The sequence below is a fragment of the Nerophis lumbriciformis genome, linkage group LG19, assembly GCF_033978685.3.
Source record: "Nerophis lumbriciformis linkage group LG19, RoL_Nlum_v2.1, whole genome shotgun sequence".
Taxonomy (NCBI): domain Eukaryota; kingdom Metazoa; phylum Chordata; class Actinopteri; order Syngnathiformes; family Syngnathidae; genus Nerophis; species Nerophis lumbriciformis.
Window position 1 is genome coordinate 22,284,125 of NC_084566.2, and position 27,500 is coordinate 22,311,624.

At 37.8% G+C, this 27,500-nt stretch overlaps 4 protein-coding genes and 1 long non-coding RNA gene across 6 annotated transcripts in view; 3 read left to right on the forward strand and 2 right to left on the reverse strand.

The window, feature by feature from the left end:
• LOC133618704 (uncharacterized) overlaps positions 1-2,465 on the forward strand; it is a 39,992-nt gene extending 37,527 nt beyond the window's left edge. The window contains exon 3 of the long non-coding RNA XR_009817328.2: positions 2,384-2,465. This is a non-coding gene — a long non-coding RNA (uncharacterized lncRNA). The remainder of the gene's footprint in view (positions 1-2,383) is intronic.
• Positions 1-27,500, reverse strand: part of gjc2 (gap junction protein gamma 2) — a 122,424-nt gene that overhangs the window by 29,917 nt on the left and 65,007 nt on the right. Inside the window, exons 2-3 of one of the 2 annotated variants that reach the window (XM_061979295.2) lie at positions 2,621-2,713; positions 2,352-2,469 (exon numbers count right to left, since the gene is read on the reverse strand). The gene's annotated coding sequence lies outside the window, so the exon portion shown is untranslated. Of the gene's footprint in view, positions 1-2,351; positions 2,470-2,620; positions 2,714-27,500 lie in introns of those variants that run through there. The other variant, XM_061979296.2, reaches the window with a different exon arrangement.
• The window catches only part of LOC133618699 (coiled-coil domain-containing protein 13-like), a 27,576-nt gene continuing 13,544 nt past the window's right edge, over positions 13,469-27,500 (forward strand). The window contains exon 1 of the mRNA XM_061979293.2: positions 13,469-13,534. The gene's annotated coding sequence lies outside the window, so the exon portion shown is untranslated. The remainder of the gene's footprint in view (positions 13,535-27,500) is intronic.
• Positions 17,408-19,914, reverse strand: LOC133618694 (5-beta-cholestane-3-alpha,7-alpha-diol 12-alpha-hydroxylase-like). The gene has a single exon (XM_061979281.2). The coding sequence runs from the start codon at positions 19,870-19,872 to the stop codon at positions 18,331-18,333; it is 1,542 nt and encodes a 513-aa protein (XP_061835265.1). The 5' UTR covers positions 19,873-19,914; the 3' UTR covers positions 17,408-18,330.
• The window catches only part of higd1a (HIG1 hypoxia inducible domain family, member 1A), a 6,873-nt gene continuing 5,665 nt past the window's right edge, over positions 26,293-27,500 (forward strand). Inside the window, exons 1-2 of the mRNA XM_061979302.2 lie at positions 26,293-26,452; positions 26,711-26,785. Of these exons, the coding sequence (XP_061835286.1) occupies positions 26,716-26,785 (70 nt within the window). The 5' untranslated portion in view covers positions 26,293-26,452; positions 26,711-26,715. The remainder of the gene's footprint in view (positions 26,453-26,710; positions 26,786-27,500) is intronic.

Sequence of the window (27,500 nt, forward strand, 5' to 3'; positions counted from 1 at the left end):
TTTTTTTCCTTCAAAATCAGTTTTTACCCTCCCTGCTTGGCACTCAGCATCAAGGGTTTGAATTGGGGGTTAAATCACCAAAAATGATTCCCGGGCGCGGCCACCGCTGCTGCCCACTGCTCCCCTCACCTCCCACACCCCCTGGGAGGGGGTGATGGGTCAAATGCAGTGAATAATTTCGCCACACCTAGTGTGTGTGTGACAATCATTGGTATTTAACCTTAACTTAACAAAGCTCTTGTGCAGACAGGTTTAAAAAAAAAAAAATTGTATTTATATTATTCGTTTTGAAATTGAAAAATATCAAAATGACCCCTGCAGGATTTTAAGTGTGTGACTTTCAGTAGATAAAACGTTCACACACCCCTGCTACGGGGTGTATTAGCTTATGTATATGTTTATTATAGGGGTTGTAGTTTACACTGCATCACACCGAGAGGTATTCCTAATATTTTGGTTACATGCAAGCTACGTGAGTGGGTCGACGTATCTTAATAACAAAATTAAACATGGTTTACCTTGGAATGCACAATTGTAGATACATATCACACGTGCATGACAAACAGAGCGTTGTTTTGTATACATGATTACTTGAACTCCCGCCAGCGAATGAAGTTGTCCCATCAGGGCACCAAAACCTGACACACAAGATGCCGTACAAATGAAGACAATAACACAGCTTTGCCTGCAGAGAGCTGAGGAGGGCTGGTGGTGGTAGAAGGGGGTGGTGGGGGGCTTCATCTTTGACATTATCTTGTCTTAACCGGCTATGTCACGGGCTGAGCAGGGGGCACGCCCGGAGGAGCGGCAGACCTCGTCAGGGTCACTTGCAGTACAAGACAAATGTTAACTTGTGCATCCTCCCTTCCTGCTGCCGACGCCTCAGTCCAACTCACAGAGCTACCAAGACTGCAGGGGGTGCTGTGGGGGCCCATGGCCGAGAACAGCACCCTCTCCCCCGCACTTACTCATGCAACGACAGTTCAAATGCGCACATTATATTGGTTTCTCGTTAGCAGATAACGCATAAGGAGCTGATAGGAGAAGGTCATCGGCTGGGTTGAAAGTCATGTTTGAGGTTAATAATTCACATGAGCCAATACGTTCAAGGTCACACAGTGAGGTTATCAAGGTTGCATTTATTGTGTGGACATTAAGTGAACAAAAACACCTATACACTATGTCATAATAAAAAGTAAAAAGAAACAAAGGGAAATACTTGCAGCTTTTTGCAAGACCGCTAGATGGCACTAGATTTATTTGAGAGTCTCCCTGTTTCATTCACAAAAAATACATTTGAACCTAAAATAGTTGTAGGTAACATTTTGGTATGGGGAACACATTTTCACCATTAATTGGTTGCTTATTATCATGCAAATGAGTAACATATTGGCTCTTAATTAGTCATTATTAAGTACTTATTAATACCTTACTCTGCATGGCCTTATTATACAACCAGTAACTAAGAATCTTCCCTCAATAACCTCAGAATTATTGCTTATTAGTAACCCTAACCCTTATATGTTCCCCTAGTGTCCAAATAACTCTATATTAAGTCTTTGTTACTTTAATAAGCAACTAATTAATGGTGAATATGCTCCCCATACTAAAGTGTGTAATATATAAATATGCTTTTAATTAAATGGCGTTAAGCACTATTTGTATTAGGACTATCTGTGTTGGCCCCGCAATGAGGTGGCGACTTGTCCAGGGTGTACCCCGCCTTCCACCCAAATGCAGCTGAGATAGGCTCCAGCACCCCCCTCGACCCCGAAAGGGACAAGCGGTAGAAAATGAATGGATGGATGGACTATGTGTAATACAATCATAAATAAATACACAAATATGAATTTGATTTGTGAAGGTAAGCATTGTTTGTTGTTTGGTATGTTAAATGTATCTAAAAAAATAAATCATTTTTTAATTACTCTGAAGCATTCTATTTTTAAGGAAAAATATCAGTCTTAAAATATTTGTGAAAGTATAAAAAAAAAAGAATAAAATAAAGAAATGTTTTCAGCATTCAGTGTTGTCAAAAGTGTGTTTACATTAGTTGTTAGGAGGTAATACTGTATATGTGAAAACTAACATTTAAGTATGTAAATGTAGCTAGAATTATGTTTAATAATGACAATATTTACAATTTAGGAAATAAATATTATATATAGCATATTTATGGTTGGAAGGAAGCATTATACTGATTATTATATAAAAATACAAAAAGTCAGTTTCCTCATTCACAATATCATTTACAAAAGTTCTACTGCAAGTTAATATTTCCACTAAATTATCTCAGTGTATTAATGTACGACCAAATATGTTAAACCGAAGCTTAAAAAATGTTCACTGACCTGACTTTATTTTTTTCTGTCCCTCCTGACAGAGACATATAAAAAGGGACAGCAAGGACAATGACCTGTCAGGTACCCTGCTGAGCTGCTGGGGCGACAAAGGTCCAGGAGCACCGACCTAAAGACAGTATGAAAACACACGCAGACATTAAACTGTAACTATGTAAACAAATAGCACAGCGAGATACTGTGCAAAGCACTCTGGCACACGTTTATAATGGAGGCAACGTACGGTCTAAAAGCCATTTAAAGTTTAGTATCGAACCTACCTGTCCACGTGGATGGAGCCTTGTCGGTTCTATGGCCGGGCATCCTGCAGGGCAGGCGCCCAAAGGCATTGTTGCACTGCTCACGCTCACAAGCTGCAGGATGACATGACAGAGACAATGGGTCATTTTTCATCAAAACCCCTTCACCACCAAGCACAAGCAGGACTCTCAAGAGAGCGGCGTGTCAGCACTTAGAAGGCCCCATTGTTGTTCTAGTTCCCGCACCACCCCCTCGACCCGTACGACACCATGGCCGTGATTTATTTATGTTTTTTTTTACTACATCCCCATTCATGATTTTGTGTGCCTCCAAGTTCATTATTGCCCATCTTATTAGGTATAAAAGCCCCTGGGCAATCTTCAAAAGATTACAAATTCTGATTTAACAAAGACAATAATGCTCTGTTTTGATTGAATATTGCGTTTGTAGCTGTTTATGAAATGTTGACTACCTAAGAGTGTCTAATATATGAACTGTCCCCGGCTAATTGTTATGCTTTAAGTTACAAGGATAACATTTTAGTTGAAAGCATCCCCTCCATTTGTAAGTAGGGATGTCCGATAATGGCTTTTTGCCGATATTCCGATATTGTCCAGCTCTTTAATTACCGATACCGATATCAACCGATATATACAATCGTGGAATTAACACATTATTATGCCTAATTTGGACAACCAGGTATGGTGAAGATAAGGTACTTTTTTTTAATTAATAAAATAAAATAAGATAAATACATTAAAAACATTTTCTTGAGTTGAGTTGAGTTTGAGTTTATTTTGAACATGCAAGCATACAACATGATACATCACAATCTCCAGTTTCTCTTTTCAACATGTTCGAAAAGGAGTAGGAAGAAGGAGAGCTTATTTAATCCTACCCCTTTTCTTTTACATAACAGTTGCTAAAACTTTTGTTCACTTCCTGTTCTCAATTTATTCACAATATACTCCATAAGTAATCACAATAAAAATAAGTAAATAAATAATAATTGGTGAAGTAAGTTACATTTCATATGTTGAGATAAGTAAGATTATTTTGTGAGTGAAAGAATGAAAGAATGGATGAGTTAAATAAATTCAGATTGTTTATCATGGTTCTTCTTCTTTGTACTTTGTAAACACTTTAAGTTTGAAGAGTTTCTTGAAGTGGATCATATTAGTACATTGTTTGATTGCTTTGCTTAATCCATTCCATAATTTAATTCCACATACTGATATACAGAAAGTCTTCAGTGTTGTACGTGCATACAAATGTTTTAAATTACATTTCTCTCTAAGATTATATTTCTCCTCTTTTTTGAGAAGAATTGTTGTATATTCTTGGGTAGCAGGTTATAGTTTGCTTTGTGTATAATTTTAGCTGTTTGCAAATTCACTATGTCGTAGAATTTCAGTATCTTTGATTCAATAAATAAAGGATTTGTGTGTTCTCTATATCCAACATTATGTATTATTCTAACTGATCTTTTTTGTAACACCGTTAATGAATGAAGTGTACTTTTGTAATTATTTCCCCATATTTCTACACAGTAACTCAGATATGGTAACACTAATGAGCAGTAGAGAATATGAAGTGATTTTTTGTCTAGAACATGTTTTGCTTTATTCATTATTGACATGTTTCTTGCTACTTTATGTTGTATATTTTTTACGTGAGATTTCCAGTTCAATTTAAAATCAATCATTATACCTAGAAATTTGGTTTCATTTACTCTTTCAATTTCTATTCCGTCTATTTGTATTTGTGTTTGACTTTCTCTTCTACTGTTACCAAATAGCATTATTTTAGTTTTACTGAGATTCAACGATAGTCTGTTTTTGTCAAACCATCTTTTTAATTTGTTAATTTCTTCTGTTATTATTTGTGGTATCTTCTGTGTGTTCTCTCCTGAACAAAACGCTGTTGTATCATCCGCAAATAATACTAACTTTAAATCTTTTGTAACTTTACAAATGTCATTTATATATAGATTGAATAATTTAGGTCCTAGTATTGATCCCTGAGGTACACCGCAGGATATATTTAGCGTTGTAGAAGTGTGTTCGCCTAGCTTCACGTATTGTTTCCTGTTCATTAGATAACTTCTTATCCAGTTTAAGACTAACCCTCTGATGCCATATCGTTCTAGTTTTTTGATTAAAATATTGTGATTAATTGTGTCAAATGCTTTAGTTAGATCCATAAAAACTGCTTCCGCACATTTTTTATTATCTATAGCATTGGTAATTTCTTCTGTAATTTCAATTAAAGCCATCGAAGTTGAAACATTAGCTCTGTATCCATATTGATTTTCTTCGAGTATTCTATTCTTATTTATGAAACTCTCTAATCTGTTATTGAACAGTTTTTCAATGATTTTAGAAAATTGTGGAAGTAAAGAAACAGGTCTATAGTTTGTAAATTGATGTTTGTCGCCAGTCTTGTAAATTGGTGCAACTTTAGCTATTTTCATTTTGTTTGGAAATGTACCTGTTTGAAATGATAGGTTACTAATATACATTAATGGTCCTGAGATCTCTTCAATAACCTTTTTTATCGTTTCCATATCAATTTCGTTACAATCAGTTGAAGTCTTAGATTTACATTTTTTCACGATTGTAACTATTTCCTCCTGTGTTTTCTTGAATAAAAAAACAAAGTAAAACAATATAAAAAACAGTTACATAGAAACTAGTAATTAATGAAAATGAGTAAAATTAACTGTTAAAGGTTAGTACTATTAGTGGACCAGCAGCACGCACAATCATGTGTGCTTACGGACTGTATCCCTTGCAGACTGTATTGATATATATTGATATATAATGTAGGAACCAGAATATTAATAACAGAAAGAAACAACCCTTTTATGTGAATGAGTCTTGTGTTTTTTGAACTGTCTCATTAGATTGTGTAAGTGTACCTTAAAAGCGTCCACTGAGTGTAATAATCGTATTTTCTGGACTATAAGGCGCACTTAAAATCATTTTATTTTCTCAAAAATCGACAGTGCACCTTATAACCCGGTGCGCCTATTGTACGGAATCATTCTGGTTGTGCTTACCGACCTTGAAGCAATTTTATTTGGTACATTGTGTAATGATAAGTGTGACCAGTAGATGGTAGTCACACTTAAGAGATACGTGTAGACTGCAATATGACGCTAGTAAACAACACAAACTTTAAAAATGTTCCATTGAGAATAAAGAACATTACACACGGCGCTCAAAAATCTTTCTAAATATTTTAGTACCGTATCACTTTGAAGCCGCATCGCTTGATGGATTGTCGGCGCATTACGGCTACCGTAGTCAGAAGTACGAGTATTATTATGATGTGTGTATAAGGACCGCAAAATGGCACCCATTAGCAGACATTATCTGGCGTTTTGTTTCACAATAATATGCAAAACCAACTTTTCTTACCTTCTGGTACCTGCTGATCTGTATTTAAGATCTGCATAAGTCCTGAAAATTTGCCATTGTAGTCCGTGCCAACACCGTAGTGGTTAAGCTTCTTTTTCCTCTATCTTCTTGTTATGGAACATTCATCCTCCGCTGTTGCCATTTCTAATATAAAGTAGTGTAAAGTTCTTACTTATATCTGTCAGTAAACTCGACATGAAAGCGCTAAAACATACCGGTGTAGTGAGTTTACATTATGCACCCAAGGAACTTTAGTTATAAGAGAGTTCCGGTCGGACGTTTTTTCACCGGACACATTTCTGGCGTTGTTGTTGCACTAGTGAGCCACGGATTAGGAGATGCTGCTCCGTTATTGATTTAACCTCTAAAGGCCTTAGTGGCCACATGCGTGGACAGCACCTTTTAGCTCTTATTTCCAAAATCGTGTACACTACTGAATTGGGGTCTTATGCCGACATATGGACACTTATACTGCTATCTGGTGGTGTCAGAAGAGTATAGCATACAATGGAATTTGGAAAAAAAAGGGTAAAAATAAAAATTAGCATTCATTAGCACTAATGAAGTAGACGTTTGTTACTTATGGACTAGTACATCATATAAAAAGATGATTTTTAGTTTTTATTCTAATTAGGGTCCAATAAGCCCAAATAGCAAAGAGAAATGAAAAAATCATGTAAACAAACAGCCTGGGCCTTAAGAGGTTAAGTAAAGTCTGAATGTCATTAAAACAGTTAGCTCCATCTTTTGACACTTCTTCCACTCCCGTCCTTGCACGCTACACCACTACAACATAGATGACGGAGAAAAGACGCTGCCGAAGGTGAGCCACGTAAATAAGACCGCCCACAAAACGGCGCATCCTCAAGCGACTGTCAGAGAGCGGCTTGAAGATGATCTGTAAAACATAATCTATGCAACATTTTGACCAAAGAACCACCATCACATGTTATGTAGACCACAAGGAAGTGTTTTACATTTCGAAAAAAATAATAACAATATTACTCCTTTAATGTGTCCTATAATCCGGTGCGGCTTTTGTATGAAAATAGACCTGACTAGACCCGCTCATCAACAGTGCGCCTAATAATCCAGTGCGCCCTATGGTCCGAAAAATACGGTATACATGATTAATGCTATATATTTTGTGATTAATCACATGCATTACCTCGTTAGATTTGACAGCCCTTTTGTAAACAATGGTGAGGATGTTTGTATGTCTACTGATGTTGTTACAGCTTATTTGAGCCGTGTCCCAAAGGTTACTTTCAAGGGCAACACATTGTGTGTTTAAAGGCATTTTTTCCCAGCTGGTTACAGAGGACGTTTTTGCTGTTTTTTCTTTTGTCAAGTGATGTAAATCTGACTTGACAACTCTTTTCAAAACAACACCCAAACATCTATGTGGCATTAGGTGTCCCTATGATATCGTGCATGATAGACAACACAGGATGTTTTTTTGTTGTTGTCGTGAAGCAAGAAGTTGAGCTTGTCGCCCAAAAACTGCTGGAATGTTTTTGTGACTTGTGTCCATGTCGCTGTGTGAACTTCTTGCATTAATGACTAACTAGCAGACTAGCAGTGGTGTGTTTACCTCAACTAACGTGTGAGGTTACTAGAGTGCAGCGCCAGTCATCACTGACATGGCTGATGCTATCACAGGTCATAATGAAGTGAGGCAGAAAGGACGTCATATTAAAGTTCAAGTTAAAGTACCAATGATGGTGTCTATGGTGTGACCAAATTGTCGTTCTCATTTTAGCAAACATTTTTTTATGACAGTTCATTTTAAGGGACAATACTATAGGTCAGGGGTGTCCAAACCTTTTCCACCGAAGGCCGCACACTAAAAAATTTGACACATTTTGCACTTTAATGATGCTAAAGTCAATGAAATGTATGCTTAACTATTTGGAAAATACCTTATTTTAGCTTTGTGTTATAAGTGACAAAGCAAATAGTTATGTCTAATGTACCTCATTAATAATGAATCCCTATCTTTGGACACCCCGGTTTTAAACTGTAAACTTGGGGATGCAACGAAAGGTTTTGACTGGAGATGTCCGATAATATCGGGCTGCCGATATTATCGGCCGATAAATGCTTTAAAATTTAATATTATCGGTATCGGTTTCAAAAAGTAAAATATATGACTTTTTAAAACGCCTCTGTACGGAGTGGTACATGGACGCAGGGAGAAGTACAGAGCGCCAATAAACCTTAAAGGCACTGCCTTTGTGTACCGGCCCAATCACATAATGTCTACGACTGTTCACACACACAAGTGTGTGCAAGGCATACTTCGTCAACAGCCATACAGGTCACACTGAGAGTGGCCGTATAAACAATTTTAACACTGTTACAAATATGTGCCACACTGTGAACCCACACCAAACAAGAATGACAAACACATTTCGGGAGAACATCCCCCAACAGCCCCCCCCCCCCTCAACCCCGCCCACCTCAACCTCCTCATGCTCTCTCAGGAAGAGCATGTCCCAAATTCCAAGCTGCTGTTTTGAGGCATGTTAAAAAAAATGTATGCACTTTGTGACTTCAATAATAAATATGGCAGTGCCATGTTGGCATTTTTTTCCATAACTTGAGTTGATTTATTTCGGAAAACCTTGTTATATTGTTTAATGCATCCAGCGGGGCATCACAACAAAATTAGGCATAATAATGTGTTAATTCCACGACTGTATATATCGGTATCGGTTGATATCAGAATCGGTAATTAAGAGTTGGACAATATCGGAATATCGGATATAGGCAAAAAAGCCATTATCGGACATCTCTAGTTTTGACTGTACGATTATAGTCAGAGTATTAATCACGGTTTGACGATTATCACAGCTATTTTTACATTGATCAATTTCACAACACAAAATGTATAAAATCACATTGACATTTCAAAGAAATTTTGACATTTTATTTGTTACTGTCAGAAATAACAGTAAGCCAATCCATGCAACATTTTGACCACCATTACATGTTATGTAGACTACAAGGAAGTGTTTTACAATTATAATAATATGACTCCTTTAATGCGCCCTATAATCCGGTGCACCTTTTGTATGAAAATAGACCTGAATAGACCCGCTCATCGGCAGTGCGCCTTATAATCCGGTGCGTCCTATGGTCTGTAAAATACGGTAATCGTTAAGTAACCTCTACTTTAGAGTAGTCAGTGCACAGTGTGTATAGCAGGACCTCTTACTGAAAATGGGTGAGTAGCTGGCAACACATGTGAGTCTAGCAAGATAATTGTGGTCTGCCTGCAATGGTGGGAGGCTGCATGAGTGATACTGAGGGAGCTGTGGTTTATTGAGGGGTAAACACAAATTTCCGGATGTGCTGTGACGTTTCGAAACAGAGCACGAGCCCCTTTCTTTGGGAAACTGGGCCACGTGGAAGTTTTCCATCATGATAAGGAGCCCAAACACACCTCCAAGATAACAAGAGCCTTACTTAATACGGTAAAGGTTATAAAATATGCAATTAAGCACCTGTGTGTTATCCCCAAACGGAAGTAAGGAAGGTGGAGGAGTGCCAGGTGTCAAGAAATTCACCATAATAGGGATGGTCGATATGTCCTCAAATCTTTATTGCATTATACAGTATATTGCAGCCAATAATGATACATTGCATGTAAATGATAACAGAACCATATCATAACGGGTTAAAAAGGCTGCTGACATATGCAGAAACATATTTCCAGTTTTATTTTCTCTGAACTACTATTAAATCTAATTTGCTGTTAATAGTTGGTTATTTTCTGTTGTAGCATGGTTCTATCTACACCTCAGTTAAAATGGTGCAGGAGCTTCGATGGGAGAGTGGCTGTGCCAGGAACTTGAGAGTTCCAGGTTCGATTCCAGCTTTGGCCATTGTGTCTTGGGTAAGACCTTTCACCGACCTTGCTCCCTGTGGCACCTACACTGGTGTATAGATGTGCAGGATTCCCTTGAAAAATTGTTTCTTAATCTCAATGGGACTTTCCTGGCTAAATAAAGGTTAAACAGATAACAATTGTATTAAGCACGTATTCGTCTGCTGTTTGGATACTTTACATTAATTGTGGGTGATACTACAAATGTGTGCATCAATTCAATTCCAAGTAGTAACAAGGGCAGGAATGACCATATTCATGTTGTTTTCAAGATCATTGAATGATTACATTTTTGATCAAAATTCTAATCAGACAAAAAACACTTGATGGTGGTGTAACAATATCAGGTAAATATTTTAATTATTTCCTTTTATCGGCTGTGACTTAAAACATTTTGTTCTTGCCCTTAAAGCACTCCTCCGTTTAGGGCAGGGGTCGGCAACCCAAAATGTTGAAAGAGCCATATTGGACCAAAAATACAAAAACAAATCTGTCTGAAGCCGCAAAAAAATAAAAGCCATATTACATACAGCATACTTGCCAACCCTACCGAATTTTCCGGGAGACTCCCGAAATTCAGCGCCTCTCCCGAAAACCTCCCGGGACAAATATTCTCCCGAAAATCTCCCGATTTTCAGCCGGAGCTGGAGGTCACGCCCCCTCCAGCTCCATGCGGACCTGAGTGAGGACAGCCTTTTTTCACGACGGGAGGACAGCAGGGTGACAAGAACTAAGTCATCCAGACTAGAGATAAATTGTATTATTATGTTTATCTTACCTAAAAATACATATATTTATTAATTAAAATTTAAAAAAATAAATACATTTTTACTATATTTTGCTAAAAACATCAAAATTAATTGTATTTTATTTGTATTTTTTCTGACTCCTTATTACATCCAGCCTTAGAATTATACATTGAAATAAATATATTTGAAATAATTAATTTTAAATGATCATAATAATTCATTTAAAATGACCATATTTCATTATTAAAATAATTGCTTGTTTATCAACAACTTTAGCATTTTATTTATTACATTTTGAATCTCTCAGAAGCCAAGTTATGTTATATTCCTTAAGATTTATTTATGCAAGAGATTTATTTATGCAAGTTTGAAGTATCAATTATCCAAACACAGTTTTGTTTGCATATTTTCAGGATGTAGATATATATATATATATATATATATATATATATATATATATATATATATATATATATATATATATATATATATATATATATATATATATATATATATATATATATATATATATATATACCTCCCGAAATCGGAGGTCCCAAGGTTGGCAAGTATGACATACAGATAGTGTGTCATGAGATATAAATTGAATTAAGAGGACTTAAAGGACACTAAATGACCTCAAATATAGCTACAAATGAGGCATAATGATGCAATATGTACATATAGCTAGCCTAAATAGCATGTTAGCATCGATTAGCTTGCAGTCATGCAGTGACCAAATATGCCCGATTAGCACTCCACACAAGTCAATAACATCAACAAAACTCACCTTTGTGCATTCACGCACAACCTTAAAAAGTTTGGTGGACAAAATGAGACCGAAAAAGAAGTGGCATAAAACACGTCCTAGAACGTCGGAGAACGTTATACATGTAAACAAACTAAGGTAAGTTCAAGGACCGCCAAAATTAGTAGGACAAAACGGCGCTCGCCAAATACTCGAATCAATGAAGCTGACAGTGTGCTTTATAACAATTAGGGAGGTTTGTGTCATGTTTGTCCTCCTACAGAAACCATATTAAAACAAAAAATATATTTTTTCCTCCTCATCTTTTTCCATTTTTCATACATTTTTTAAAAAGCTCCAGAGAGCCACTAGGGCGGCACTAAAGAGCCGCATGCGGCTCTAGAGCCGCGGGTTGCCGACCCCTGGTTTAGGGACATATTTCCTGAGTTTGTAAAAAATAACAAATACTACTAAATATTTTAGATAACAAAAAGTATTGATCTAACTCGTGTAGTATCGACAGAATAATGATATTATACTCGATATTGTTATTGTCGATATTTGTTTCGATCCGCCCACCATTTGTTAAAATTGAAGTACTCCAGTTTGCGGTTATCTTATCCTTCTACGGTGTGTAGTGTCTCTCATGTTTAGCTATTCCTCATCGTCCAGTGATAATGGTACTTGTAAGAAAGGTAGTTTATTTGCCACCGGGGTGGCGAGGATTGCTGACTTAGAAGTGGCTTTGCACTGTGGAGGCAGATTAGCCTCTAGCTAGAATGCTACAGTTTGTTTGCTTGTTGCTGTCAAATTTGCAGGACACGTCAGAATATGACGATAGTATTAAAAGCTCTAATTTATAACTGTTGTTTTTTTAGATTATATTTAAAGTGGCGGTTTGGTGGTACAATAAATATTCATGTTTTCAAATTAATGAATAATTGTGTTATTAATCGTGATTTCAAAATCCTTCAAAAATAATCCTGATTAATATTTTTGCCAATATTGTCCAGCCCTAGTTTAAATATAGCGTAATGTTATTTTGGATAATAAAAAGTGCAGGGGTCCCAAATTGCCTTTTGAAAATGTGCCCCCCACCCCAGTTACCGGTAAGTCTCTGGGTGTATAGTCACTTTTGTGAGATACTTGAAAATGAGTCCAGTTAAAAATGTCAGCAGCAAGGACAAAACAATGACTCAAGAGAATAAAACCCCAGATCACTTCCAGGAATAAAAAAACATTCGAATTCCAGCAGTTAAATATGGGGGAAAGTACAGGGGGAAAGTTAGGAGGATTCCAAACGCCCCACAAAATAGGTTTGTGGAGTGAAGGGCAAGCAATGTGATTTTGTTTGTGTGTGTGCGTGTGTTTGCACAGTAGACTAATCGGATGTTTTGTCCTATCTGAATGATCTTACTGATAGTAGTTCTAGGTTGACAGTACTTCAGGTTATTGGACTTCATGACAGAGTGAGAATCACATTTAAATTACAACCCCATCTATTAAAAAAGAAAGCCCATAAACACACACAGAATACAATTGAAATTTTTCAAGTACAGTCTGGGGGTTCTCCTTTTTATATGAATAACTGCGTATACAAAAGTGACTTTTCTTTCTAGAATGAATTAGTTGTTAAAACCACAGCAGCCCATTGGAATTTACCCTTATACTCATACGTTGTAAAGAACACATGGCGCTCATCTCTCGCAGATGTTGGCAAAGCCTTTAACGTACGCTGCATGTGACCTTTTCTCCCAAGGCCTTGCTGTTCTTATAAATATTCTCAAGTTTGGACTGTCTTTTTCCCCTAGTCAGTATTTCTTTTGTGGAAATGTGACAGGCTTGTCCCTGACAGTTTGGTTAAGTTTTAGTTTTTCTTCTGTTTGTTTTATTTCCTGTCAGCACTCTTATTTTGGTTCAGTTTCCTGTTTGTCTCTCTGAGTGCTGTCCCCTCAGCTGGGGCTGATTGGCACCTGGCTACACCTGGTGTCAATCAGCCAGCTGCTATTAATACCTGCCCTGCCCTCCAGTCACGGCTGGATTATTGTCATTTCTACCTGTCGATATTGTTACAGCTACTACCTGTCGTGCTACTACTTGTCCTTGTACCTATCGTCGTAGCGGTAAGCTGTTCCTGTTAGCTATTTGTAGTTTGCTTTCTTCTAGCTCTTTTGTTTCCTGTTTTTCTTGTTAGCCATTAGCTAGTGATGGGTTGATGAGGCCTCATGAAGCGTTTCGACACATTGCAAAACTGTATTGATACTGTGTCGATACTGTGTCACTAAATACTGACATCTGCTGGACATTAAAAATCCCTACAGGCAACCTATGGACCGACTCAACTGACACTGATTTTATGCCCTAGTACAGGGGTCACCAACCTTTTTGAAACCAAAAACTACTTCTTGGGTACTGATTAATGCGAAGGGCTACCAGTTTGATACACACTTAAATAAATAAATATATTGTCATTTGTAAGTTACACGTAAGTGTGATTTAAACAAGAATAGCTAAATAAATTAATTTATATATATAAAAAAAATGGGTATTTCTGTCTGTCATTCCGTCGTACATTTTTTTTTCCTTTTACGGAAGGTTTTTTGTAGAGAATAAATGATGAAAAAACACTTAATTGAACGGTTTAAAAGAGGAGAAAACAAGAAAAAATTTAAAATAAAATTTTGAAACATAGTTTATCTTCAATTTCGACTCTTTATAATTCAAAATTCAACCGACAAAAAGAAGAGAGAAACTAGCTTATTTGAATCTTTTTGAAAAAATAAAAAAAAGAATTTATGGAACATCATTAGTAATTTTTCCTGATTAAGATACATTTTAGAATTTTGATGACATGTTTTAAATTGGTTAAAATCCAATCTGTACTTTGTTAGAATATTTAACAAATTGGACCAAGCTATATTTCTAACAAAGACAAATCAGTATTTCTTCTAGATTTTCCAGAACAAAAATTTTAAAAGAAATTCAAAATACTTTGAAATAAGATTTAAATTTGATTCTACAGATTTTCTAGATTTGGCAGAATAATTTTTTTGAATTTTAATCATAGTAAGTTTGAAGAAATATTTCACAAATATTCTTCGTCGAAAAAACAGAAGCTAAAATATTTATTATTCTTTACAATAAAAAATAAATAAATTTACTTGAACATTGATTTAAATTGTCAGGAAAGAAGAGGAAGAAATTTAAAAGGTAAAAAGGTATATTTGTTTAAAAATCCTAAAATCATTTTTAAGGTTGTATTTTTTCTCTAAAATTGTATTTCTAAAAGTAATAAGAAGCAAAGTAAAAAATAAATGAATTTATTTAAACAAGTGAAGACCCATCCATCCATTTTCTACCGCTTATTCCAAGTGAAGACCAAGTCTTTAAAATATTTTCTTGGATTTTCAAATTCTATTTGAATTTTGTCTCTTTTAGAATTAAAAATGTCGAGCAAAGCGAGACCAGCTTGCTAGTAAATAAATAAAATTAAAAAAATAGAGGCAGCTCACTGGTAAGTGCTGCTCTATGAGCTATTTTTAGAACAGGCCAGCGGGCGACTGATCTGGTCCTTACGGGCTAATATAAACCAAGTCATTGTATTTCATTTAGGATTATTTCATATCTTCATTTAAATAAAAATATATTTGTATCTTTTTTAGATACAGTCAATAAATAATGTGAACATGTATCATAACATGGAAATCTAAGAGAACGTGTTGTGGATGATTGTGGACTGGGAATTTCTTTAATATTATTTTTTTACACATTTTTATAAAAAAAAAAAAAAAAAAAGTTTTTCCGACGTATTACATTTTAGACGATTTCTCTTCTTAGTTATTATTTCTCCGGCTGTAGAAAAGACCCGCTCACAGGGCACAGAGGAGGCGTCAGTGCGACACAGTTCGCGTATCGGTCACGTGACCAAAACAGCTCATGATCGGTCACGTGACTTTCTAAAAGCGGTACGCGCACCGACACAGGGTTTTGCTCTATGAGCTCGACGCATGCGCCGATGCATCGGTGTCAGAGGTGGGACCAAGTCATTGTTTTGCAAGTCACAAGTAAGTCTCAAGTCTTTGCCCTCAAGTCCGAGTCAAGTCCCGAGTCAAGACAGGCAAGCCCCGAGTCAAGTCCAAAGTCAAGACTGGAAAGTCTCAAGTCAAGTCCTAAGTCCTGCATTTTGAGTTTCGAGTCCTTTCAAGTCCTTTTAACCACAGACTAATATATTAACACAGATTGTGTATGCTTTTCAAACGCTGTATTTATTTATTAAAACAAGTGCATTTTAAATTGCAGGAAAGAAAATTGTGCTGACATTGCACTTTATAATAGCACTATTAACCAGTCATTTTAAACATTAACTCATTCCTTTACAGAACAAACACATTGAAAAATAAAGTGCAAATGTACTTATTTGTACAAAAGTGTTAAAATTGAAAAAACATGACATATACGTGAACATAACAAAAAAGTTGTACTTTTTATATGTCAGGGCCCTATGCTGCATTGCATTTGCAAAAGACCAAATTAGCCAAGAGTCTGTCAGTCATTTGTGCACGATGGGGGCGTAGTATGATGCCACCATGGCTGAAAACTCGCTCCACTGGAGCACTGGAGGCAGGCACTGCCAAGACTCTCATGGCCACTCGGAACAGTGAAGGAAGAGTCTTCATGTTCAATGCCCAGAACAAAAGGGGGGAGAGAGTTGTTTTGGGTTGGTGCACTACTTGTAAGTGTATCTTGTGTTTTTTATGTTGATTTAATTAAAAAAAGAAAAAAATAATAATTATTTCTTGTGCGGCCCGATACCAATCGATCCACGGACCGGTACCGGGCCGCGGCCCGGTGGTTGGGGACCACTGAGGTAAACAACCAACAGTATGTCAGAAAGCTAGCTAAAACGGTACACATATTCATAATATAGTATACATTTTAACCGACCTTTATTTTACTATTTTTGTCTTTTTTTAGGTGGCTAAAATACGCGGTGCTGCTGACCGCCGTCTAACGTTACGTGTGATATATTGACTAACGTAACCCTGCTTAAAAAAAATCACTGAACAAAAAGTATGAATAAGGTAGTGAACTGCAACAGATTCCCGTGTTTGCAATAACGTTATAACGTTAGCAGTGAGTTTACAGCCTCACTGATTTAACTACACAGCAAATAAAAGTCACGTTACTTAGCCAATAAACGTTATCTTACATTCAAAACTTACCGTTCTTTGTGCAACTTCAAATGCCGGACGAAGTTGGAAGTTGTTGCCTCTCCATCAGTAATTTTCGAACCGCATGTGTTGCATACTGCAAACCGTTTTGTGTTGACCACCTCGTAATTTTTATACCCAAACAAAATTATTTTAGGTATCATTTTTTGTTCACTGGCGTGTGGTTTGGACATGTCTTCTTCGTTGGTTGTCCTGCAATTTGATTGGATGAATGCTGTGTGATGAAAACAAAGTAGATCTAATTTGATTGGCTGTTGTACTGAGACCACACCAGCTGACACACGCAACGCTGATAGACAAGTACACAATGAAAAATACGGAGCGCTCCCGAATAACTTTTTCATCTTTGGGTTTTGGGGAAAGTAGCAAGTCATGTCAAGTCATGTCAATTCAAAAGGCTCAAGTCCAAGTGAAGTCACAAATCATTGATGTTAAAGTCTAAGTCGAGTTGCAAGTCTTTTTACATTTTGTCAAGTCGAGTCTAAAGTCATCAAATTCATGACTCGAGTCTGACTCGAGTCCAAGTCATGTGACTCGAGTCCACACCTCTGATCGGTGTTGCCGGACCCATCACTACCATTAGCTGTTTCCAGTTTTTTCTGTTTGCTGGTTCCTGTTTTCAGTTTTGGCTATTCATAGTTCCTGGTTTGTGTTTTTACTTGTATTTTATGAACATTAAATCATGTTTTCCTGGACAAAGCCTGCCATCTCTGCATCTTGGGGTTCGTCACCAACACACTCTGACAAATGAAGATTGGCTCGGCAGAAAGATCATGTTTTATTTGAAAAAAACAAATTACAACCCAGAAACGTAAAACTCTGAACTGTGCATGTGATGACATTCAACTTCCGTACTTACATTGCACGGGATTTGGATTCCTTTTTCTCATTGTCCTAAAGCAACACAACACACTTTTTAAATATTTTCTTTGGCAGGAACATCAAGAGATACATACACTTAACCACAAATTATGCCTGATCAAGCGTGTTACACCAAATACCTCTTCAAAAATATATCGCTTTGCAAGTACTACCATTTGTTGCTACCTTGAATTAAAGTTCAGCCGATCTTTGGTTAATGCATGTTTATTTATACATGTATTTCAAAACTAAATCTAATTTTGATTCTGATATGCACAGTCCGAGTCACAACTTCTTATTCAAATAAATTGACTGGCACTTTATGTGTCAAAATAGTTTTTCTAATAAAAAATAAATCTTACTTACAGAAAGACCACATACCCCAAGTGATACCTGTGCCAGAGTTTGAGAGCCAATGCTTTAATTTGTTCATGTACAAGTTAAAAAAAGATCCTTTCCTGTTTACACAATTGTCAGGATTTATTAAAAGCAAGCATTGTTTGAACATAGTAAAGTGTATTAAGGACTTGGTTTCAAATACATTCTCAGCGAGTACTTCCAACTTGAACAAAAATATACTGCCAACTTGCCAAGTGTCAATCGGTCCCACATTGTGCGAGTCACGCGTCATTTTCACATGTGTTTCTCATCACAAAACATGGCGTTCAAGACAATCATTACAGCTGCTGCAGAAGGATCTGTGGCAAAATAGTGTGAGATTCTTCATAGTAAAATTACTGGATTTCTTTACATGCAGTTATAAAACATAAAGGTGGATAAACAAAGTGTGCAAATAGAGAGCTGATCTAGGGCACTCGATGGTGGTTTTAAAATCTGAGTCTGTAGCGAAATCGAACATCACTGACAGGGTGCATTGATCCAAACCCCAATCGCTTGGTGTCGATTCCCGGGATCGCCTCCTCAGGATCCAGCAGCTCAAACTCAAAGTAGACCAGCATGAGGAATACAAACTGTTTGAGCTCGTTGGTGGCGAAGAAGCGACCCGGACAGATGGACACCCCGGCGCCCCAGGGCATACTGACGTACTTCACCTTCTTGCCGTCTTTGTAAAAGTCTGTCTTCTTGCTCCTGTCCGGATTAAGGAAGCGGTCGTATTTGAAGGACTTGGGGTCCGGGTGGAGTCCCGGGTCCATGTGGACGCAACAGTAAGGGAAGACCGCCAGCCTGTCTCCCTTGCGGATATGGTACTGCCGGCCGTCAGCCAGATTTAGCGTCATGTCCTGGAGCACGGCCCTGGTGAGGAGAGGTGCGGTGGTGAGACGCAGGGTCTCCTCTATAGCACTGTCCAGGACCGTGGTCTTCATTAGCATGTCCCGCGTCAGGTCCAGCAAGGGCCCGTCACGTTCGACTTTCTGACCGGATTCCCGCACTATCCGATCCACCTCCTCCTTGACGGCCGCCATGGCGTCCTGGTGCTTCATGAGGTTGAGGAGCAGCCAGAAAGAGGACGGGCCCGTGTTGCCCTGCGAGGCCCAAAGCAGGAGAAACATATACCTGCTGATCATAGACTCATCCATGCCCATCTCCCCACGGATCTGCTGCATGTCCCACACCCAGCCACTGACGTTGTCTCTGGTTTTGACCTTGCACACCGACACGACATCCCAGAAGTACTCCAACAGCTTCTGGACTTCTATTCTCTTCTTCGGAGGCAGGACCCCGTACGCCAAGTTCGGGAAGAGAACGTCATATTTACGAAACTCATGAAACAAAACTTCAGAATCCACTCTGTCTTTCTCTTTGGCAATCTTCTCGTCGCCTTTAGACTTGGGGGACACGTTTCCGAACAAGGACAAGTAGCCAGCCCTGAAGACGATGTTGTAGCAGTACATGAAGAGTCCATCTTCTATCCAGGCCTTATCCACCCCCTCAGCAGGCCCGTCGATGTTGTGTAGCATCAGGTTCTGTAGATTGCCCATCATGGACTGTGTCAGGACCTCTAGACCATCCCCCTTCAGGTGCTTGTTGCTGGTCTGCTGGAGAATGTGATGCTCGCTCTCTGCAGACCAGTAGCTGAAAACCCTGCGGACCAGAAACTTGGCAAACTTATTGAAGTCCAGTTTTTCTCGGCTCTCCTTAACCATGGGCCCAAAGGACCAGGGGTCCTGGAGGAAGGTGAAATAGAAGCCGCCCAGCTGGATAGTGAACACATCGCCGTGCTTTTTCTGCATCCTCTCCAGGAACTGCAGCGTGTCCCTGCGGAACTCCAAAACATGGCCCAGCCAAGGGATGAGCCCCTTATCCAACGGGGGCTCTCCTGGTCTGCGCTGGCGGAAAACCCCAAGAAGGTACAAGCCTCCCACAAGTGCCGTGAAAACCGCGAGAAGGATTGGCAGCAGCAGTCCCATGACTGATCCCTCTGACACACAAACAGTTGATCTGGACTTCAGGTCCACATCCTAAGTCATAAACTGTGTTTAGCTCCTCCTCTAAGCACAGGGGATTGGGTTTCAGTGTTCCAGGAACTCAGCAGGTTTTCATTTATGGATAGGTACAAGCAGTATTTGTAATAAAAACCACATGTATATCCATTTAGACGCTGGCCATTTGTAATGTGTGTTTGTTAGCTGTCAAATGAAGTGATTACACTCCCTGATGGGGAAAAGATGGCTTTTTTGTCCTTTCTACAAACTACAAACAGATGTTTGTTTGAAATACAGACTTAAATGGGTGCGTTGTTTTTGCATGTATAATTCCCGAAAGAATACTTATAAAAAAGACACATTTTCCAAAAGTGATGCACTTTTATGTGACAAAGTTTTTGCAGGTGCAAAGTGGAGCTGGTTGATAAAAGTTGACCATTCACTGTACAGGAACGTTTAAAAAGTGACCGTGCCCTCTTTGTTAACCAAAGTGCCCTTCTGCTCTCAAAGGGTTGCACAAATGGTAATCATTATATAAGTATAATAATTGTATGTAATAATAGTAACCATGGTTTTTTTTAAACTGAGAAATTAAATCACAGGGTGTCGTCACTCTGTATATGATTTGCTAAGATGAGCTATGTCTCAGTTTTTCTGCAATATTGTGCGTGTGGCACCATCTAGGGGAATTTCTGCACAAATCATCTGCAGATTCAATCAGTGGGGGGCGCAGGTGAGAAGCAATGTACAATTTCTAGTAACCGCTGTCGAACTAAGGTCAAATTTGGGGCCGTGTTGGAATTTTTTGGGTCTAAAACAAGGGTGTTCTGTGTTTAAGGTTAGTTGTACAACAAGGTAGGGTATATCATATAGTACTAGTTCAAAGTATATACAGTACAGGCCAAAAGTTTGGACACACCTTCTCCTCATTCAATGTGTTTTGACATGAATTGATTAACGTGGACCCCGACTTATACAAGTTGAAAAACGTATTCGGGTGTTACCATTTAGTGGTCAATTGTACTAATAAAAGTTTCAATCAATCAATCAATTTTCATTATTTTCATGACTATTTACATTGTAGATCAGGGGTCCCCAAACTACGGCCCCCCAGCGTCCAAAATCCGGCCCGCGGGAAGTCCCAAGTTTAAAAAAATAAATAAAAAAATTGTAATTTATTTTTTTATTTTTTTATTTTTTTATTTGTCCTTACTAGTCCATTTTCTACCGTCTCCTAGCCACTCAGGCAAATCATATTGTCTAAAAATGCACTTTACCATTGATAACGTGACATGCAGCCAGTGCGCTCTTTAAGTCAATTAGTGTGCGAGGAATATATATGTATGAATACATACACATATATATATATATATATATATATATATATATATATATATATATATATATATATATATATATATATATATGTGTATGTATTCATACATATATATTCCTCGCACACTAATTGACTTAAAGAGCGCACTGGCTGCATGTCACGTTATCAATGGTATATATATTTATATATATATATATATATATATATATATATATATATATATATATATATATATATATATACACTATATTTATATATATACATATATATACACAGACCCAGGATGGCCCAGTGGTTAAGATTCTGGACATGCAATAAACAGTCCTGAGTTCAATACCTGTCTGGTTGACAGTATTTTGGGCAGCACGGTGTCAGAGGGGTTAGTGCGTCTGCCTCACAATACGAAGGTCCTGAGCAGTCCTGGGTTCAATTCCGGGCTCGGGATCTTTCTGTGTGGAGTTTGCATGTTCTCCCCGTGACTGCGTTGGTTCCCTCCGGGTACTCCGGCTTCCTCCCACCTCCAAAGACATGCACCTGGGAATAGGTTGATTGGCAACACTAAATTGGCCCTAGTGTGTGAATGTGAGTGTGAATGTTGTCTGTCTATCTGTGTTGGCCCTGTGATGAGGTGGCGACTTGTCCAGGGTGTACACCGCCTTCCGCCCGATTGTAGCTGAGATAGGCTCCAGCGCCCCCCGCGACCCCGAAGGGATTAAGCGGTAGAAAATGGATGGATGGATGGATATATATACACACACATATAGACACATATACATATATATATATATATATATATACACATATACATATATATATACATGGACATATACATATACATAGACATATACATATATACACACACATATATACACATTTACATATACATATACACACACACACATTTACATATATATATATATATATATATATATATATATATATATATATATATATATATATATATATCAGTATAGCGCGGCCCCCAGCCAAATTGTTTTACCCCAATGCGGCCCCATGGGCAAAACGTTTGGGGACCCCTGTTGTAGATTGCCACAGAAGGCATCAAAACTATGAATGAACACATGTGGAGTTTTATGTACTTAACAAAAAAAGGTAAAATAACTGAACACATGTTTTGTATTCTAGTTTCTTCAAAATAGCCACCCTTTGCTCTGATTATTGCTTTGCACACTCTTGGCATTCTCTCGATGAGCTTCAAGCACACCTGTGAAGTGAAAACCATTTCAGGTGACTACTTCTTGAAGCTCATCGAGAGAATGCCCCAAGAGTGTGCAAAAAAGTAATCAGAGCAAAGGGTGGCTATTTTGAAGAAACTAGAATTTAAAACATGTTTTCAGTTATTTCACTTTGTTTTCTTAAGTACATAACTCCACATGTGTTCATTTTATAGTTCTGATGCCTTCAGTGACAATCTACAATGTAAATAGTCATGAAAATAAAGAAAACGCATTGAACGAGAAGGTGTGTCCAAACTTTTGGTCTGTACTGTGGACTAAAACAAAAATAATTTAAAAAAATCAATGAATCAAACAAAATATATCCATATTGGTGTATGTACAGTATACCGACTTGTCATTATCATCCATTATCATATGTTATACTTGTTCTGAAATGGTCATGTATCCATCAAATCTGCTGTTGAAACTTGGACTATATAACCAACATATATAACCAACATATAAATTGATTGTAGATTAGGGGCGGGACATGGATACGCATTCTTGCTTTTTTCTCGTATCCCTTTTCGGTGGGTGCCGTTGCATGTCTGTCAAATTACAAAGAGTGATGAAGTGTTGCTATATATGTCTGTCTGCCGGAATAAATAAATTAATTCAGTCATTCATACTGTATGTATATATGTCTACACATACAGGAACAATTTGGATACTAAAAGAGTTATTGGTATTAGCTGCGGTCATTCGGATTCGGGAAATGTCTCCACATCTTGGACCAGGGGTCGGCAACCCAAAATGTTGAAAGAGCCATATTGGACCAAAAAAAAATAATTAAAAATCTGTCTGGAGCCGCAAAAAATTAAAAGCCTTCTATATGTGATATAATGAAGTCAACACATGATATAAGTGTCTATATGGGCTATATTGCCTACTATCAAAATGACTATGTGTCGCAGACTGACGCAAATCTTTGATGATAGAAATGTTGAAATGTTATATTTATTCTACCCATTTTTACAACATTGGAAAACATTAGTAAAACGCAGGCTTCTCAGGGGCTGAGATAACTCCTCTAAATGACTTGCTTAGAATAGCCAAAGGTATAGATGTGTGTGTCCAAGTTACAGGAAATGGCGGGCTGTTTTCTTCGAATGGATTTATAACAATCTATGCAAGCCGAGATACATTTGCTGTGGTCTATAACGGCACACACACCACTAAAAGAAAGGCAGCCAATATTACGTACAGATAATATGTCACGAGAAATGCAATTATAAATTAAATACACAGAGGACATAGGAAATTAAATGAGCTCAAATATACCTACAAGTGAGGCATAATGATGCAATACGTACATAAAGCTAGCCTAAATAGCATGTTAGCATCAAGTAGCTTGCAGTCATGCACTGACCAAATATTCCACAACAAAGTTCACCTTTGTGCATTCACACACAGCATAACACGATTTAATAAAAAAAATGTGACAATGAAGGAGTGGCATAAAATATGTCTTTCTCTGGCATCTTTGAAGAAAGTTACACATGTAAACAAACTATGGTGAGTTCAAGGACCTCCAAAAAGTGTAGGACAAAACGGCGCTCTTGATTGATTGATTGATTGAAACCTTTATTAGTAGATTGCACAGTACAGTACATATTACGTACAATTGACCACTAAATGGTAACACCCCAATAAGTTTTTCAACTTGTTTAAGTCGGGGTCCAAGTAAATCAATTCATGGTACAAATATATACTATCAGCATAATACAGTCATCACACAAGTTAATCATCAGAGTATATACATTGAATTATTTACATTATTTGGGGACGGCGTGGTGAAGTTGGTAGAGTGGCTGTGCCAGCAATCGGAGGGTTGCTGGTTACTGGGGTTCAATCCCCACCTTCTACCATCCTCGTCACGTCCGTTGTGTCTCTGGGCAAGACACTTCACCCCTTGCTCCTGATGGCTGCTGGTTAGCGCCTTGCATGGCAGCTCCCGCCATCAGTGTGTGAATGTGTGTGTGAATGGGTAAATGTGGAAATACTGTCAAAGCGCTTTGAGTACCTTGAAGGTAGAAAAGCGTTATACAAGTATAACCCATTTATCATTTTATTTATCATTATTTACAATCTGGGGGGTGGGATGTGGAGGGGGGGGGGGGGGGGGGGGTTGATATTTGCACTTCAGTCATCAACAATTGCATAATCAGAGTAATGGACATTGAAACAGTGTAGGTCTGACTTGGTAGGATATGTACAGCGAGCAGTGAACATAGTGAGTTCAGAAAGCATAAGAACAAGTGTATACATTTGATTATTTACATTTGATTATTTACAATCCTGGGAGGTGGGATGTGGTGGGGGGAGGGTGTTAGTCAAGGGTTGAAGTTGCCTGGAGGTGTTCTTTTAGTGCGGTTTTGAAGGAGGATAGAGATGCACTTTCTTATACACTTGTTGGGAGTGCATTCCATATTGATGTGGCATAGAAGGAGAATGAGTTAAGACCTTTGTTAGATCGGAATTTGGGTTTAACGTGGTTTGTGGAGCTCCCCCTGGTGTTGTGGTTATGGCGGTCATTTACGTTATGGAAGTAGTTTGACATGTACTTCGGTATCGGGGAGGTGTAGCGGATTTTATAGACTACTCTGTCCTCCACCCTGAGCCAGCCGTCTTTGGAGAAGTGGGTAGGAGTGAGGTGGGATCTGGGGTGGAGGTCTAAAAGTAATAAAATACTCGCCAAATACTCTCATCAAAGAATCATGTTTAATATAAACAGCGGGAATTTTGAACAATTAGGGAGGTTTGTGTCATGTTTGTCCTCCTACAGAAACCCTATTAAAACAAAAACATATTTTTCACCATCTTTTTCTATTTTCATAGATTTTTGGAAAAAGCTCCAGGGAGCCACTAGGGGCGCTAAGGAGCCGCATGCGGCTCTCGAGCCATAAGTTGCAGACCCCGTGTTAGTCTGTTATAAGATAGTACTTCAACAATTTACCACTAGGTGGACGTGTTAGTCATAGCCATGGCCGTTATCTGTGTTAGATACATTTGACTTATTTAATTGACAGCAGTCACTTGCCGCTCTGCCAGGTTTTTCCTTGACATTACAAAAGCAACAAATGAAGAGAAAAAACAGGTGACACATAAGACATAACTTCATTATTTTAATGCAATAACTGGAATATTGCTGATGAAAAATATATGTGAGAGTAATATGGTTGTTGGAACGTTCTTTTGAATTGGATTTAAATTATGACTGTTTTTAAATGCTGTTTTAATACAGACCATTGCAGAAACCTGCCTTTCCCGGTAGTGGCAGCCCTACAAACGTAATAATGTGCGTCATAGCAGAGCGCATATGAACAAAGACACATCTCTTCCCCTTCCCCTTGTGTTCGTTTGATCAGGCGCTACCGTACGGCGTTGAACCGGTTATCATGAGGAGAGAGAACAGATAAACACAATAAGTTGTAAAATAGTGTTATATCATGCTGGGTACATATAGGTTACGTGTATTAGAAACGGAAAACTTGAGTAAAGACTCGTAAACATTATTCATTAGATAATGAATGAAATGGTTAACCTGCGATTCTTTACAACAAAACACCGCAGTGCTCTTGAGCTGAACGGAATATCTTTGGTTACGTCTACGTAGGACAACCAATGCTGTGTTCAATCATAGGATTTAGTAATTTCATATATCACGTGCCCGAAAGCGTTTTCTTATTCTGTTCTTATTTTATCTTATGTTCGGTAACATAATTTTTAGATTTGATTAAATACATTTTTATTGCCGTTTATCGATACGGCGCTTAATTATAGCATAATGTGTTTAAGATTTACTAGTGTACTCGAACATACCACGGGAGGCGTGTGTCTATTCGGTGACGTCACAGCCTCACGCAATGTCTGTTACATCATTGAAAGCAAGCCGCTCTACTTCCTCTGTACGTGCGAATTGGGACCCCAGAGACTTCGAAAGCTGGAAAAGTACTTGACTATTTCACTCCAGTAGCGTTACGCCTTACAGGTAAGAATTCGTTCTAAAGTTTGATTATATACATTCATTACCTATGAATAAATGACGTCTGAACCGTTCATTTGGCACATTCGCTTGTGGATTTTTTTTGGGCTAAACTGCCACAATAGTGATAGTCGTGTGTCTTAGATGTGTGTTTGATGTCCAGACATTTTTAATTTGATAATAGGATTTTACACACTGTTGTCCTTCATGTGTAACCTTGTAGTCTAAGATAACCTTGCTTAAAAAGTGTATTTTTCTTTCTAGTCAAAATGTCGGACTACGAGGAGAAAGAGTCTAAATTGATGAGAAAAGTCAAACAGAATCCTTTTTTTCCTGTGGGTGAGTACATGTTAGCTTCCTGGGTTACATCATTGGGTCTAATAGGGGACCAATCATGTGCTTCTAGTTTGCAGAGTCATACTCAGAGCTGTTCCTAATATTTTGGACAGTTTATACATCCTGATTGTTACAAAACCTTAACAGGCAGCTATTATTACTATGACTGATATATCTATGTGGCACTAAATGTGCGGCAGCAGTGTTGATGGATCTAAATAATGCATTTGACACAATTAATCACAATATTTTAATCAAAAAACTAGAACGGTATGGCATCAGAGGGTTGGTCTTAAACTGGATTAGAAGTTATTTAACAAACAGGAAACAATACGTGAAGCTAGGCGAACACACGTCTACAACGCTAAATATAGCCTGTGGTGTACCTCAGGGATCCATACTAGGACCAAAATTGTTCAATCTCTATAAAAATGACATTTGTAAAGTTTCAAAAGATTTGAAGTTAGTAACATTTGCGGATGATGCAACAGCGTTTTGTTCAGGAGAGAACACACAGAAGATAATACAAACAATAACAGAAGGAATGAACAAATTAAAAAGCTGTTTTGAGAAAAACAGACTATCTTTGAATCTCGGTTAAACTAAAATAATGCTATTTGGTAACTGTAGAAGAGAAAGTCAAACACAAATAGAAATAGACGGAATAGAAACTGAAAGAGTAAATGAAACCAAATTTCTAGGTATGATGATTGATGTT